Genomic DNA, 15,664 nt, shown 5'->3' on the forward strand with positions numbered 1-15,664 from the left:
ACCTTCAGTATTAGACATTGTTCCATGAAATAGAATGTTGCCAATATGCCATAAATAGAGACATTTAGAAGTCAGTCAGGAACTTTGAGTTGACATTACAAACTATTTGCAGGCAGAGTTCTTTTGCTTTGTTTATTTTAGCCTCTTTCAATTATGTGTTGTCATTCTTGGCTTCTTTCCAGCCTACTTATTCAGAAATAAACAATATTTAAAAAATAAGTAAATAGCAAATACTTATAAGTTTGCTGACTGAAGTAGTTCATATTACTTTAGAGTTAAAAGAAGCTGATTGGACCAGCAGAGGCAAAGAGAAGAAGAGGGTATACATCTGTCAGGCAAAATTGTGAGGTAGTTGAATCTTACTTTGGGGACTCCCTACCAATTAACTTCTGACACATTTCTCCCATATAAGGATATAATGGGTACACCTGCATTTTTTTACTTGACTGTCCAAGGAAACCACTAGGTTATCTTACCCAGGTTTACTCTCCCTATGCCATCCCCAGAATTTGTTACTAACACTTAGCAAATCTGAAGAACTGCCTATGCTTATGGGAAACTCTAGAGGGGCCCCTAGAATCCTTCTCTTTAAGGTAAATTCTTTCTACTTAGAGGACCATGGCCTTGGCTGTATAAGCCAAGGGACTGAAAGAAATGGTAAGAATAACAGGTCAACATGATGAACAGGAAGGACATAGGAACTAGTACCATGGACCGCTAGTGACTACCTGGGGTGGCAAGAAGACCTTTGTGCCCCCTTCAAATCCACTACATGGGCTTACTTTGCCTACTCATAGGGACAACCCTGCAGACTGGGAAGATCTGGTATCTATTTCAGGTTTAACTGTTTGTTTTTATAGACTGAAATTGGATTTTTCTGAAACTGAGACAAAATAGAAACGATATTTCAAATTAGTAAAGTATAGATATAAAATATTTTCTTCTTGCACTAGACAAATGGAACTTCTTACAGTGATTGATCAGCTACAAGAAGATCATCCTACAGCAAGTCTATTCAATTTAGAAACATATTGCTGTGGATTTCCTCCTTGTTGATCATTTGAGACTGAAGGAGCAAGAATAAGAAAAGAATGAGAATTTATAATCAAGGCATACCCCACCCCACCACCACCACTAAAAAACAATAGGATTTACCTGGTCTTCTATGAGGTGGTAGCTGTGGGCTAATGGCATTAGTTCCTGAGATAACATACTCATAATGGACACCTGGGTTGGGTTGCTGGTGTATCATCTAAGAAAACAAAGACTGATGTTATCTTATTCAACACAGCTGTACGTATTGTGATCATTGTTTATATTTAAGCATCATGGTTGTATGAGATAGAGAGCTGGCCCCACTGAGACAAACTGTGTGGCTCTGGGTTAGTCACATCTCCTCAGCACTATGGACAAACCCTTCTAAGACTAGAGAATGCAGAAATGTGCCTTGAAAGGGGAAGTTTCCTCACCTGGGAGATCCCTATACGAATGGAATCACTGGTTTAGCCTATACAAAATTATAAGGATCTGTATATACATGAGACAGTGAGCGTTAGCACATTATCAATAACAACTTAGAGTAAAGAAATGATTTTCACCTGCATTGCTTAGGTAGGGGTCAGGAATTTGATTTCTTGAGAGAAAATAAAAAAAACACCACTAAAATTAGGATGATATAAGTGAAAGAGGAAAAGAGTTAAATGTGAAGACATATGTAGGTTTTTCCTAGCTTCTTTCAGTTACCACTAGGTTTTCCCTGTCCAAAGGGGTCAGAGTGATAGGTGTCACTCAGTAGAAAAATCCATTTAACTGGACACTAGGTGGCGAGAGAGATTCACGTGTGAGAGACGTGCAAAGGATTTTAAGAGTTAGAAGGGACTTCAGCAATTATGTAACCTGATCTCATTTTACAGATGAGGAAACTGAGTCCAATAGAAGTAAAGTGACTTGGTCAATGTTATATAAATAGTAAGGAGGAAGATTTAGGAGTAGAATCTAGGCCTGTATTTAAAGAGTCAACCAGAAATCTGTCAATTTATTTGAAGGTATATCAATCTGGTGTGGAGGGCTAGCTTTAGGTTAAGGGAAAATATAAACGAGGCAAAGTTCAACTTCTTCACTGTCTGACTTCTCTGCTTTGGTAGACCCTCACCCATCTAACTGGCTATCAGAATCATAACAAAATCCAGTATGAGAGAGGTTCTGGGAAATGGCGGGGGGGAAGGGAGGTAGGGAATGAATCTGGAAAGGACCTCAGATGCCATGTCCAAACCCCTCATTTTACAGATGAAGAAACTGAGGCCCAGGAAAGTTAAATGCCTTGCTCAGAGGCAGAATCTAAAACCATAACTGTTTACTCCCAAACTAGTCATCTTTCTACTATACTTACATGTTGTTTCCATGGACTGAGAAAAATAAATGTAGGGAACTGAGAATAGGAGGAAATTAAATTAAAACTCAGTTTGTTTCAGTTGGATAATTTACTCTCTGCAGACTTTCAAGGAGTAAGGTAACTGTAATTTTTCTAACTGAAAAATAGTCTAATATAATGAAATGAACACTGGACTAGGAATCAGGCAAAGATTTATACCAGGGCAGGACAACTGGGGCTTCTTCCCAGGGTACCTCACATCTGGCATGATTCTTTTCCCTGGTAGGGTTTCTTTATGTTGTTACCTCATTCCTCCACTGTTCCCATGCCATCCTCAGTGGGACTGTCTCTGCACCCTCCTCTGTCCTGACCCTCCTCTAAACGCACCTATGTGCACTCCTGATTGAACTCCTTACAACATAAGCCCACCTTTGCCCTTCCCCTCAGGACAGCTTGCCTAGCAGCAGCCTCAGAGTCTCTATCTTCCCTCTGATGGAATCTGTGTCTCTCCCAGGAATCCCTTTTCACATTGCCACCATTCTCCAACTTGATATATGCCAGAATTGTTAGTTACAGCTTGGATTAGGAGTCCTCCATTCTAGACCCAGTTCTGCTGCTAACTATCTATACCATGTTGCCTAGCCTATTCCCTTTATCTAACAAAAGAGGAACCTGAGGCCCAGGGAGAAATGACTTGCCCCCATGTTCACAAAGGAAGTAAGCAATAGAAGTGGGATTCCACTTCAAGCCCTCTGACACCAAAGTCTGAGCTTTTTCCATATTGCTGTGTTCCCCTGACTATCACAGAAATTCCATGCATGGAACATATTTTGCCAATGTGACCCTTTTAATATTTATAGAATTATTGGCTTCTACTCTATCAGACCTCCCATCATGAATCTTGAACCACACGAGTTTTGCTATTTTTATTTCTAATGTTTCAAGAAATTTACTCAGATTGAAATAACTACACTTTCTTGTCAGTCTATAAGAAAATCCCAACAGTTAAAAGTAAGACGACATTATGACAAATGCATCTTTTAGTTCGTGGACCAATGAAAAGAGTAGAAGTGAATATGTGTACTTAGTAATGATTGTGGTGGTGATGGTTCTAATTATAAACATTAAACTAAATATACTGGAAATTGCATAAAGCATGGCTTTGGGCTCAAAAATGTTTCTCTAGGTATTGGCATATAGCAATTCACTTTAGGTTGAGTCCATTAAGTGTATGACAGTGAAGTATTCTCTTTCTCTACTAAAAAAAAGCACCATGATTCTTACCTTTTATTTTACAATCGTTCAAGAAACAGATGCTGGTGGTTTTCTTGCTTTAATTAAAAAAAATAAGGCATGTGGGCTCTTTTCTCCTCCTGAGAAAGTTAGCATTGTACCTTCATGTAAAGAAAACCAAAGCTACATCTCTTGTGAAACAGGGAATTCCTAATAAACCTCTCCAGTAACAAGGAACTTTATTGGTTCATCTGGTGCACACTGGGGCTTTGATTTCTGCCCTCGCTTTAATATGGTATCAAGAAGGCTCAAAGCTATGAGAAAGTTTGCCTTGCCCAGGACATTTGCTTTGGTCTGTCATAAAACTAGAACATGCCAAATTAGCATGAGGAGGAAAGGACTTGGAGGAAATCCAGTTCTTGTGAAATAAAGGCTAGCTAAGTTTTACCTCTGATTTGGTTCAACAAGTAAAATTGGTTTTACTGGGTCCATAAACTTGGAAGGTAACAAGCATCTGGTACAATTTAAATTTCTTGTAAGTTGGGCAAATCCAGAGGCAAATGGCCAAAAGTATCTGGGCACTAAATGTGCACCTTGAAGGGGCTATATTAAAAGATGAAGTCAAATGGTGGCATTTGTCTTTACAGTGCAGGGAGCAAAGAAGATGAAAGAAGAAAAGTGACCAAACTTACATAGACGTCTAGGATCTCATTAGTGGGACCTTCAGCTAAAAATGACTCTCCTGCAGTGCTAGAGATTTCGTTTGGGCGCTTGTAGGTGAACATTGTCCCTCCGCCTTCATATTTACCAGGTCGGTCAATTGCCCAATTTCCATTGATGATAGAACGGCCTGATCGGCTCCGAAGAGCTGTTAAAGAGATAGAGAGGGACATGCTTGTAAGCTCCTGTAAGAAAATGCAAGAATTCTTCTCTTCCACCCATCAACCACTTAAGTTTTTTTTTTTTTTTGAGGAAAGGAGAGTGAAAAAGAGTTGGATAGGTCAAAAGGGAAGAGAAATAAAAGAGGATGCTTATTTGAATCTTTCATTGCTTTTCATCTTTGTGTTCTCAGCACAATGTCTTTTACGTAGTAGGTCCTTAATAAATATGTAGTGAATTGTGGAATTGAGCCCATTTCAGCAGAAATTCCCTCCATCCCATTCCATAAAGTCATGACCTTGCCACTACCCTCTTCCTGAAGACCTCCAATAAATGAGGAACTCACCATCTCTTAAGGAAGCACATTCCATTATTTATTTTTAAAGAGTACTGTTTGTGAAGAAGCTTTTACATGAAAAAAATATGCGTTTGAAATTACACATACAAATCTATAAGAGTCAAGGCAAGTTTAGAGCTCAGGTTCTATTTGGCATCCCAGAACTCAAACTTGTTTAAATTTCTCAAATATGATGTAATAGATCTGGACTGGAAATAGGAGAACATTAGAGAAAGAAGATTGGCTTTCTCTCTCAGACTATATGATCCCAGTTCCTGGAGAGACATTCACAGTGGAAAGAAAATGGCAATATTCTATATTTTCTTCTGTGCCAAATTATAACCAATTAAGCATGGCTAATTCTCATCATATATTTTAATTAGCACATTTCTTTCTTTTTTATTAAAAAGATACCTCTAAGTACTTATTAACTTTTAAAATTAAAAAGGCCATGTGTTTTTAAGGGCTATATTACTTCCTAGGCAATTTATTTCATCTACAGCTAGGCATAGACAGAAGACTCAAATGAGATTGGCTTGAAATAGACCCCAGATAGAAATTTTTTTAGAAAAATGCTCAAGATCAGATTGTGTGTGATTCTAAGTGACTAAAAGACTATGTTCCTTAATCTCTCAGCATTCCACCCTCCTTTTATGTGGAGGTGTAGGGACCTTGAGACAAATACCAATTGAAAAAGGCTGCTTTAGATGCCATACACTATAAGCTGTAGGTACTTTTTTTGTCTTTAGAAAGTATTGTTATCTTTTTAAAATTTCACTTTTATTTTCAAATATATCCTTTCTCTCCCCCCTCCCTCAAGAGTCATCACTTATAATAAAGAAGAAAAATGAAAAGAGAAAAGAAAAATAGTCCAGCAAAGCTAAATGACACCTCAACCAAGTTTAAAAGCATATGCAATGTTATCTGGGTATTGTGAAATGGCAGACCCCTGACCCTTCTAAGGTGCCTGAACTTCCAGGCAAACAAGGCAACCACAATGCCTCTGACTTCTTCCTTCATTCCAACATATTGTGCTTAGAGAATATCCCCTGGGATACCTCCTGATCCATAGTGCCAGCATCTGGATATATAGACCAGAGGAAGCTTCATTTTGTTGAAAAATAAAAAAGAGCTCTAATGTCAACAATAACAACAAAATTTTAGACACATTACTCTCATGCATGAGGTTCATGATGAAATTATATACGTTCAAGCTGAGATTTTTTTTAATGGCTATAATTTATATTCTAGGCACATGGGGCATTGTGGGGACAGAAGCAGCTGGGGGACACATTATTTCAACTGAAAATAGAGAAGACAGGTAGATGACTGGGTCAATGCTTAGTAGAAAGACAATAGGTTGACATGATGGAGAGGTCTCAGGACAGGATCTTTCAGGGTGAAAACCCTTATAGGGGGAAACAGTGGATGTTAGTAAGATAATGGTTTATCTCGTATGATTTATTTATGTAGAACAGCCTTCTTTTTAAGTGAAGGTATGCTAACCACAAGCCTCCACTCATTTCCCTGTGCTGCCATAAGCCATCATCTTGGGAGTTAGGGAACCCCAGACATCTAAGGGAAGTGGTGGTAGCAATGATTGGACACTGGCTGGTAAAAAATGGAAGTGTTGTCTTGGAGCTGGATGCTGGAGAAGGAGACATTGTAGTCTTCTCTTCATTTCCGCTCAGGCCCCTATTGCATCAGAGTCCTACTTTGAGTCTATTCTGAAGTGGCCCCAGGATGCCTGGACAACAACAAAAAACCCCGTGAAAAAAACCAGAAGAGCAATACCAAACTCAGTGTGATCACACATTCTGTTCCTCTGTTGTTTGTGATGATGCATTTCTTACACAGTCAGTCTTAGAAATCCTTTATCACTTCATGATTAGAAAGAGCCTAACTTTGAAATCATTATGGATGCTATTAAGAATTTTATGTAAGAATGAGAAAGAGAGAGATAGATTAGGGTAAATTATCTCATATAAAAGAGGTAAGAGAAAACTGTTACAATGGAGGGGAAGAGCAGGAAGGAGAATGGGAATGGGACACCCTTACTCTCATTGAATTTGGCTTAAGGAGGGAATAATATACACATTCAATTGGGTATCTTACCCTACAGGAAAGGAGGGGGAAGGGGATAAGAAGGTGGATAATAGAAGGGAGGGTAGATTGAGGGGAGAGGGTAGTTAGAAGCAAACACTTTTGAAAAGGGAGAGGGACAAAGGAGAAAATTAAATAAGTGGGGGAGGGGTGGGATAGGATGAAGGGAAATATACTTGGTCTTTCACAATATAACTACTTTGGAAATGTTTTGTGTAACTACACACATACAACCTATATTGAATTGCTTATCTTCCCAGTGGGGGTGGGTAAGGAGGGAAGAAGGGAATAAAAATTTATATTAATACTGTAACTATTATTATTCAATACAAATAGGAAACAATCAATCTGGCAACCCAGCATACAAAGGCAACAACAGGCCAGAAGACAAAATAAAGATCAAGCAAAATAATTAGTCCAGGAATACTGTCCTTCTATTCAATGCTTCTGCAATCTATCCCTTGTTCCCACTTGATATGTATAATAAGCCCACTGGCTCTATGATAGGATAGTGTATAAGGAATTCTGTATGGGTAACAAACATATTAGAAGATAGATTTGCACAAAGGAAAAATATGAGGTACTTGATTTGAGAGAGGCATGCCTTTCCCTTTACCCATCATCCAATCCTCTCCTAATCGCAGTTAATCAGGCTAACAATATGAAGATTGGTCATGAGCCACACTATCCATCTATTTGGTAAGGCTTTTAAAGAAACTTGTACCTTTCTAAATTCGGTTGAATATTCAAAAAAAAAATAAGCCAAACACCTCACCAACAACGCTCTTTATAAATATACAACTTGCTTTTTGAACAGTGAGTCATACACAGTTTATTATCCTGCATTATGGAAGGCAGTTGACCTTTAATTCTTTATGACTGAACATACATTCAATTTGCGTTTGTAGTACAATAACTTACTTACATTTGCAAGGTTTTTACTTTTTAAAAAAATGTCCTTTCACATCTTCTACCTCAAGTGTGTTGTATGTTTTAATAAAATAAAACTCAAGCGGCTGTAGATAGACAAATGGCCAAATGTTTCCCACAACCTCAGTATGAATCATAGGATTTCGGAGCTAGAAAAGACTTGATGTCTTCTAGTTCAGTGCTCTTATTAGGAAGACAACATAGTATAGGGTTTAAAAAACAAACAAAATGAAAACTACTGAATTTGGAGTTGAATTACCTGGGTTTGAGTCCTAGGTCTATGACTTACTAGCTGTATGACCTGGGGGGGAGGGAGCAGAGAACAAGCATTTATTAAGCACCTACTATGGCTAGGCACTATGCTATTCACTTAATATTCTCTCATCTGATTCTCACAACAACCCTGGGAAGTAGGTGCTATTATTCTCATCTTGTAGTTGAGGAAACTGAGGGAGGCAGAGGTTAAGTGACTTGCCCAGGGTTGTACTGGTACTAAATATCTGTAGCTGGGTTTGAACTCAGGTCTTCCTGACTCCAGGAACAGTATTACCTAGCTGCCTCTGAGCCTTAGTTTTTTTTTTTTTTTACCCATCAAATGGGCAAAATCATTGTACTATTTACATAATACTTTTTGAGGATCAAAAGGGATGCATGTAAAATACTATATAAATTATAAAGTGCCATATAAATATAAGCTATTATTCCCCCTTTCAGATGACAAAACCAAAGGGAAGAAAGATTTGGATGACTTGCCTAACATCAGACATCTATTTATGCTCAGAGGCAGGGGTAAAGCTAGGTTCCTGCCTCAGATTGTAATATTTTTCCACCACACAATAGTGCTTCTAACTGAAACCTTGGTTTTTAATTCAGCTCTTCTGATATCAAATAGAACTACCCTGGGGTGGTGGACAGAGTTTCCCCATACTAATGAAATCACAGGTTTTGACCCTCTGCCTTCCTGACCCCTCCCTGCAAAAGACTTTAAAAACACGTCACCAAATCCACAGACAGGTCAAATCCTGAATCTGAAATATGAAGCTAGGCATGGATGAAACTAGGGAGTGTGTAGAATCCAAAAGTCTTGAAACACCTTGAAAATGAGGGAGGGGGCAGTGGTGAAGAAAGGCAAAAAGAAGGAAGGGAAGGAGAGGGAAATAAGGAGAAAGATAGCAAAGAGGAAGAGGAGGGAGGGACAGAGAGCCAAGAGAGACAGAAACGGTTTGGTTGGGGCATAAGCAGAGCGGGAAATGGAGAAGACAGTTTTCCTTTTCAGAAAAAGGACTGTGGGCTTTTGACCTTCCTGATCTTAGCTTGGAGCAAATGTTCAGCAACTGTAGTGTTTGCCAAGAGATGTCAACATGTTATAAGAAAAAAAATAACTTGATATAAAATTTTTCAGTTCAGTGTATAAACTCAAGAACATAGACATTCATTGACATGTTCTGTGGAAAAGGAGATACTTTTTCAGCCTTTGCTCTGAACATCTCCAATTTTTATTTCTAACTTCCCACCTCTATCTTTGCCAGGTTCCTTGCTTCTAAGAGCCCAGAATGTGTCCCATCATTGACTCCTGGTCTTTCTATTGATTCTTTAAAAAATCAATTTTTACCCACTGAAATGATAGATTTTGTTTCTCTTGGAACCGATGATCTCTTTCTTCTCTTAGCCTTAATGTCTCAACTCAGCCTCTAAAAATACAATACATTTAACTTTATTTTATTTATTCATCACTAAATTAGGTTAAAGGGTGAAAGGCTGGGGCTCAGAAAATAATTATCGACACCTAAGTTCTATGCCTTAACTTTCTTCCTCCTACCTCACCCTCCTTCCTTGACCAGTTTCAATTTATTGCAGAAAGAGAAAGGAAAAGGAATAATAAGCCAAAGTTTCCCCCCCCCCAAACCTAGGTGCTACCATTTGTTGATATGGTCTCTATTATCTTTCTTCTCTCCCAGATTCAGGCATAACTCATTTTATTGCATTTCACAGCTATTACATTTTTTTCTTTATTAATTGGAAATTTGTGGAAACCCTGTGTCGAGCAAGTCAATCAACACCATTTTCCAATAGCATATGTTCACATCATGCCTCTGTGTCACATTTTGGTAATTCTTGCAATATTTCAAACCTTTTTCATTATTATTATATCTGTTATGGTGATCTGTGATCACTGATCTTTGATGTTATTATTATAATTTTGGGGGATGCTATAAACTACACTCATGTAATACGGCAAACAATAAATGTTGTGTTTTGACTACTCTCCTGACCAGCTGTTCACACATCTCTCTCACTTTCCTTGAGTCTTTCTATTCCCTGATTCACAAGAATATTAAAATTAGGCCAATTAATAACTCTACAATGGCCTCTAAGTGTTCAAGTGAAAGGGAGAGTTGATCGAAGGGCAAATTTCATTGTCATTTTAAGAAATTGCCATAGCTCTCCTAACTTTCAAGAACCACCACCCTGATCAGTCTGTAAGCCATCACCATCAAAGGAAGACCCTTCACTAACAAAAAAGACTATGACTTGTTGAAGGCTCAGATTAGTGTTAGTATTTTTAGCAGTAAAGTATTTTTAAATTAAGGTATACATGTTGAGATTTTTTAGACATAATACTATTGAACACTTAATAGACTACAGTATAGTGTAAACATAACTTTTATATGCATTAGGAAACCAAAAAAACTTGCTTTATTACAATATTCATTTATTGTAGTAGTCTAGAATTGAACCCATAACATCTCTGAGATGTGCCTGTCCCTTCCTCCTTCTCACATGTGACTTTGGGACCTTGTCATTCAGATGGGCCCAACTTCTTAGGCCCATCCTGCTGACCAAATGGTGGAGCTCTTTGATAGTTTGGTCTTGGAGTAGTCCAGTCTAACTACATAGTTTTTTCTACATAGAAAAAACCAAATGGATAAAGAATGACTGTTGTCCAGACTTTCATATGCAGTTGGGTGGACAGGAGAGATAACATTTCCATTCTACAGATAAAGAAATGAAAGCTGAGAGAGGTTGTGACTTTGTCCCAGCTAATGGCAGAGCCAGGACCAAAACCCAGGTCTTCTATCTCCTCATCTAATGCTTTCGAACACTCATCTCGAATATGTACATTCTTTACATCCCCTCAACATGATCCTGCTATATCAAACTCACATTTGAGTGTTTCACGATCCCATGACGTCTGACAGGGGCACACCTGAGACAATAGCAAGACCCACTGAAGGTCAGGTCAAGTACATAACTGGGGCTTCATTGGGTATGGCTATTTTCCAAAGCCTTCATTGTGCTTTATGCCTAAAACCCAATAGTGCAGTCCACAAGACTTCTGCAGGGGAACATAACTAAAGATAAGGCAGAAAAAGTCACTCAGAAGCACCAGACTTCAGCTCCACAGTTCTATCATGAAGAGATATCTTGGGTCTTGCCTATCTGTCTCTCTCCTTTGTGGACAATCAATTCTATACACAGGAATATAAGGGGAGCAGTCTAAAACACCAACCCAGAGGTTTTGTCCCATGTTTCTATCTCTTGTCTACTAGCACCCTTTGAGGGAGAGAGAAGCTCTGGCTCCTTATAGAGAAGCAATGCAGTAGAAATGCATGGAGTCTTAGACTTGGGGTCAGTAAGAAGTGGGTTTCAATCTTGTTTCAGATGCTTAGTGACTAGATGACCCTGGGCAAGTCATTAAACCTTTCTGAGACTCAGTTTCTTTACTTATAAAAAGTGGATGATGATAGTTGGTAAATTATAGGGTTATTGTATACAATGAATGAGAAAACGTGAAAAACTTACACCCAATGAAGAGACTGTATCTTCCTTCTTTGCAAAAGACAGGGATTATGGGTGTAGAACATTGCAAGTACTGTTGAATTTGGTTAATATTTTAGTTTTGCTGAGCTGCTCTCTACCTTCCTTCCCTTAATTTTTTTGGGCGTGGTGGAAGGAGAAGGATACTTTTAGAAATGAAGATAATATAAAAAGAAAATCTATCAAAAATTTTTTTCTTTTAAAATGTAGGCAAACATGTCATCTTGGGGATGGAGGAGAGAGAGGAGGGTGAGAAAACTTAAAATTTTATGGAAGTGAATGTTGAAAACTAAAAATAAATAAACTTAAAAAAACAAAAAATGTGTCACCAACAAAAGTAAAATAAGATGTTGACAAAACATCTTGAAAACCTTAAATAATGAATAATAATAACATATTATAAAGTATATGTTATAAAATAACAAACAATAATAAATATTAGACATCTTTAGGGCTATTGGGAGCTGCTGCTACTGCTTGCTTGCTCTGACAGCTCAACAGTCTGGCCTCAACGGTGGTATCATGATTTCAGAGGACAAAGTATGTTCTTCAAACATCCACCAACTCTTTAGCATTCACTTATTTGCTGGAACAATTATTGCTGCCCAGTCTACATCCTGATGATCAAGAAAGCTTTTGACCCCTTTTTTCCAGGGTCCACACCTGATGAGCCACCCTAGGTTCAGACTATATCCTAGTTTCATGGAATCCTCAGGGATTCAAAACCACTCTAAGAAGGACCTCGCAAAATTCTGGTTTTGTCTACATCACTCCACCATGACTGCAACCTAACCTGACTGATTTTCTCAGGGGGTCTCTGGATCTTTAGTACTGGTCTGTGCATGAAACAGTTTAGCTAGGGTCTATAACCCTAGATTATTAGACTTTGAAAGGACTTTAGAGACTTTTCTGGTCCAACCCCCAGATGAGAGTTGGATGACAACACTCAAACTTCAGAAGATAAAGCAATTTTTCAGCATCCTATAGTTAATGTCAGAACTAGGTCTTTAACTTCAATTCAGCTTTCTTTCCCTTAAGCAACACCACTGTTTTGTGGATTTTATTTTTGGTTTCTTCCTCCTCTTTCTCTTTTTCTTCCTCTTTTCAGTCTTCTGTTATCTTTGGGCATTTACTATTACCAACCCATTTATAGAAAGAAGAAAGTTTAGAAAGTAAAATGAATAATAGATTCCATTTGCACAGGGCTTTAAGATTTAGGTAGTTATGTATGAACAACAATCCTAAAAGACAGGTGGTACAAACTGTATCAACTCTGTTTTACAGATGAGGAAGCAGACTTAGAAAGCTGAAATAACTTGCCCATCCATGATCTCACAGCAAATAAGTTCTGGTTGTTGCTGTTTAGGCATTTTTTCAGTTCTTTGATTCTTTGTGACCCAGTTTGGCATTTTCTTGACAAAGATACTGGAATGGTTTGCCATTTCCTTCTCCAGCTCATTTTATGGATGAGAAAACTGAGGAAAACAGTGTTAAGTAACTTGCCTAGGGTCACATAGGGAGGAAGAGTCTGAGGCCAGATTTGAATTTAGGAAGATGAGCCTTCCTGAATCCAGATCTGGCACTCTATCGACTGTGCTGCCAAGTTCTGCTGCAAGGGGGTTCAAATCCAGGTCATGATTCCAAGCCCTGAACTCTTGACGCTATTAACATTATTAGGCATCTTCAGGAAATAGCTTTAAATAAAAAATTCAATCCAAGAAATGTTGATCACATTAACCAAAAATCTATGGTAGTTAATTTAACAGACATTCAACAGAATGTAAGTGCTATGAGAGCAGGGAATACTTGGATTTTTTTCTTTTGTGTGCCCACATCGCCTACCATGTCCTGAGGTCTTGATAAACACTTATCAAATGAATGGATTAGACACTTAATATATGCTGTGTTAGGGAAAGGAATAAAGTTTAGAGGAGATATAATTCCTGCTCTCATGAACACTGAAGCCTACTATGGAAATAAGACACATCCAGCTACCTATAATACGCAGCAATAGATAACAAGTTTATTAATTACAGAACAAAGTGCTAAATGATATTCAAAGGTTTTGTAGGAGAGTTAAAAAAGAATCAAGACTAAAGTGAGATTTTTGCATTATGTATCAATTCAAATTATTCACATTCTGACCTAGAGTAGATGGGAATTCCTTGCTGAGTTTTCACTTTTTTTGTTGTTTATTTCAGAACAATTGTCTCATCAGTGCAGGGGAATTCCTGGTGTGGAAATTTCTTCCATGGATACAGAGAAGCAATGCCTCTCTAACTTACAGACTTGGTGAGTAGTCTGGGAGGTTAAGGTTAGGTGGACTATGGCCATGCATCTAGAAGCAAGACTTGAACCCAAATCTTTTGTGTTTCTAAAAAGTCAGCCCTCTATCCTCTATGCTAAGCTAGTCTTTTTTCTTACACCACTCTCTTTAAAAAACTAACTAAAGTCTTAGTTATATGGTAAATAACCTACATTTAAAAAGTCATAATTTTTCCTTTCCTAAACTCTGTCCTTACCCTGGTTGCTTTCATTTAACTCACTGGGGAATATATTAATAAGGAAGTAAAAGATTTGCAACTTATATGGCTGTGTACATGAAAAAAAAAATCCTTTTCAATTTTTTAGCAATCAGATCAAAGGCTCCCCTTACTTTAAGCCTCACATTTTCTATTAAACAAGAATTATTTATTCCAACTTTCTTGTTCTCTATCATTTTCATTACCCTTATTCATTCAACAAATATTGATTGAGCATATATTGTGCTAAGCAATGTGGGATAGGCAAAGAAATGTCAGATGCGGTCTCCCTCGGAAGTAACAATCAAAGTGAGGAGGCAGGACATATCCATATGAAATAAGTTAAGCTCATAATGCAAAGCAAGCTAGCCTGCCAAATGAAGAGAAAAGACAAGGAGTTCAGTGGATTTTCAGCCCAAGAACAAACTACAGTGGGCTGGGCAGGGAAGGAAGACAAGAACAGGCTTGAAGTGATTCCTTGATGCTTAGGCAGGATTTGTAGAAGAGCAGCTGGAGGCGTGACATTCCAGAAGAGACACACAATGAGACTGAAGGCTTTTGGAAGAAATGAGAATATGGTGGGTGTGGAAGACAGTGAGGAAGATCAGCTTGGTGGAAGCACAAGGTAATTAGGATCTTGGGTTTAGAATCAGAAGGGACTACATAGGACATCTAGTAAGCACCGTCTTAACCTGGGGTTTGTGAACTTATTCTAAAACATTTATCATTTATTTATATTGAAATATAGTATTTCGATATAATTAATTTCCTTTGTAATCTCATTTGATGCAAGTTATTCTGAGAAGGAATTCATAGGCTTCAGAAGACTGTTAAAGAGGTCTATGACCTACCCCCCCAAAAAAGTTTAAAAGACCTTGGTCTAACACAGCTTCCTAATTTTATGGATGTAACAGTCATTTGGACCCCTCCCAGGACACTTACATTCTCCTCAAGCTTTAATGCCCAGTTTACCTCCCAAGATTCAAGAGTCATAGTGTTTGGAGGGATACATGATGAAAGCTGAATGAAGGAACAAAAAAGCATTTATTAAGTGCTTACTGTGTGCCAAGCACTTTGCTAAGCAATGGGGATGGAAATAGAAAAAAAAAGTCAATTCTCGCTCTTAAGGAGCTTACACTCTGATTGGGGGAGACAAGACACATAAAAGAATTCAACTATAGGACTGGTGGAAAAGCCTGGAAGTCTTAAGGGTGCTATGACAGGGTGGATGGCAAAGTGGTGCCCAAGTCTTTGAAAGGTGAAAGATAGAGACTCTCTGGTACCCAGAATGATGCCCATTCCCCTGCCATTTGGGACACTAGATTCATAAGAATCAGGCTATGCCATTTTGGTGTGGCCTCTGTAGCATTATATTAGCATCCTTTTTTCAGTCCTGGAGTTTCAAGGTCAGACTGAAGTCCTACAAAATATTGGATATTGGAGAATTGCATTCTTAAGAACTTAAAACAA

The 15,664-nt window shown here is 38.1% G+C and overlaps 1 protein-coding gene across 2 annotated transcripts in view; it reads right to left on the minus strand.

Annotated features, from left to right (window-relative positions):
* THSD4 (thrombospondin type 1 domain containing 4) overlaps nucleotides 1-15,664 on the minus strand; it is a 927,982-nt gene that overhangs the window by 70,467 nt on the left and 841,851 nt on the right. For both annotated transcript variants that reach the window (XM_069098174.1, XM_069098175.1), the window contains 2 exons: nucleotides 4,297-4,472; nucleotides 1,156-1,252 (listed from right to left, as the gene is read on the minus strand). In XM_069098174.1, coding sequence (XP_068954275.1) covers nucleotides 1,156-1,252; nucleotides 4,297-4,472 — 273 coding nt within the window. The remainder of the gene's footprint in view (nucleotides 1-1,155; nucleotides 1,253-4,296; nucleotides 4,473-15,664) is intronic.

The sequence above is a fragment of the Petaurus breviceps genome, unplaced genomic scaffold (assembly GCF_028583685.1).
Source record: "Petaurus breviceps papuanus isolate PSGF00001 unplaced genomic scaffold, PetGlider_PUasm1.0 37, whole genome shotgun sequence".
Lineage (NCBI taxonomy): Eukaryota > Metazoa > Chordata > Mammalia > Diprotodontia > Petauridae > Petaurus > Petaurus breviceps.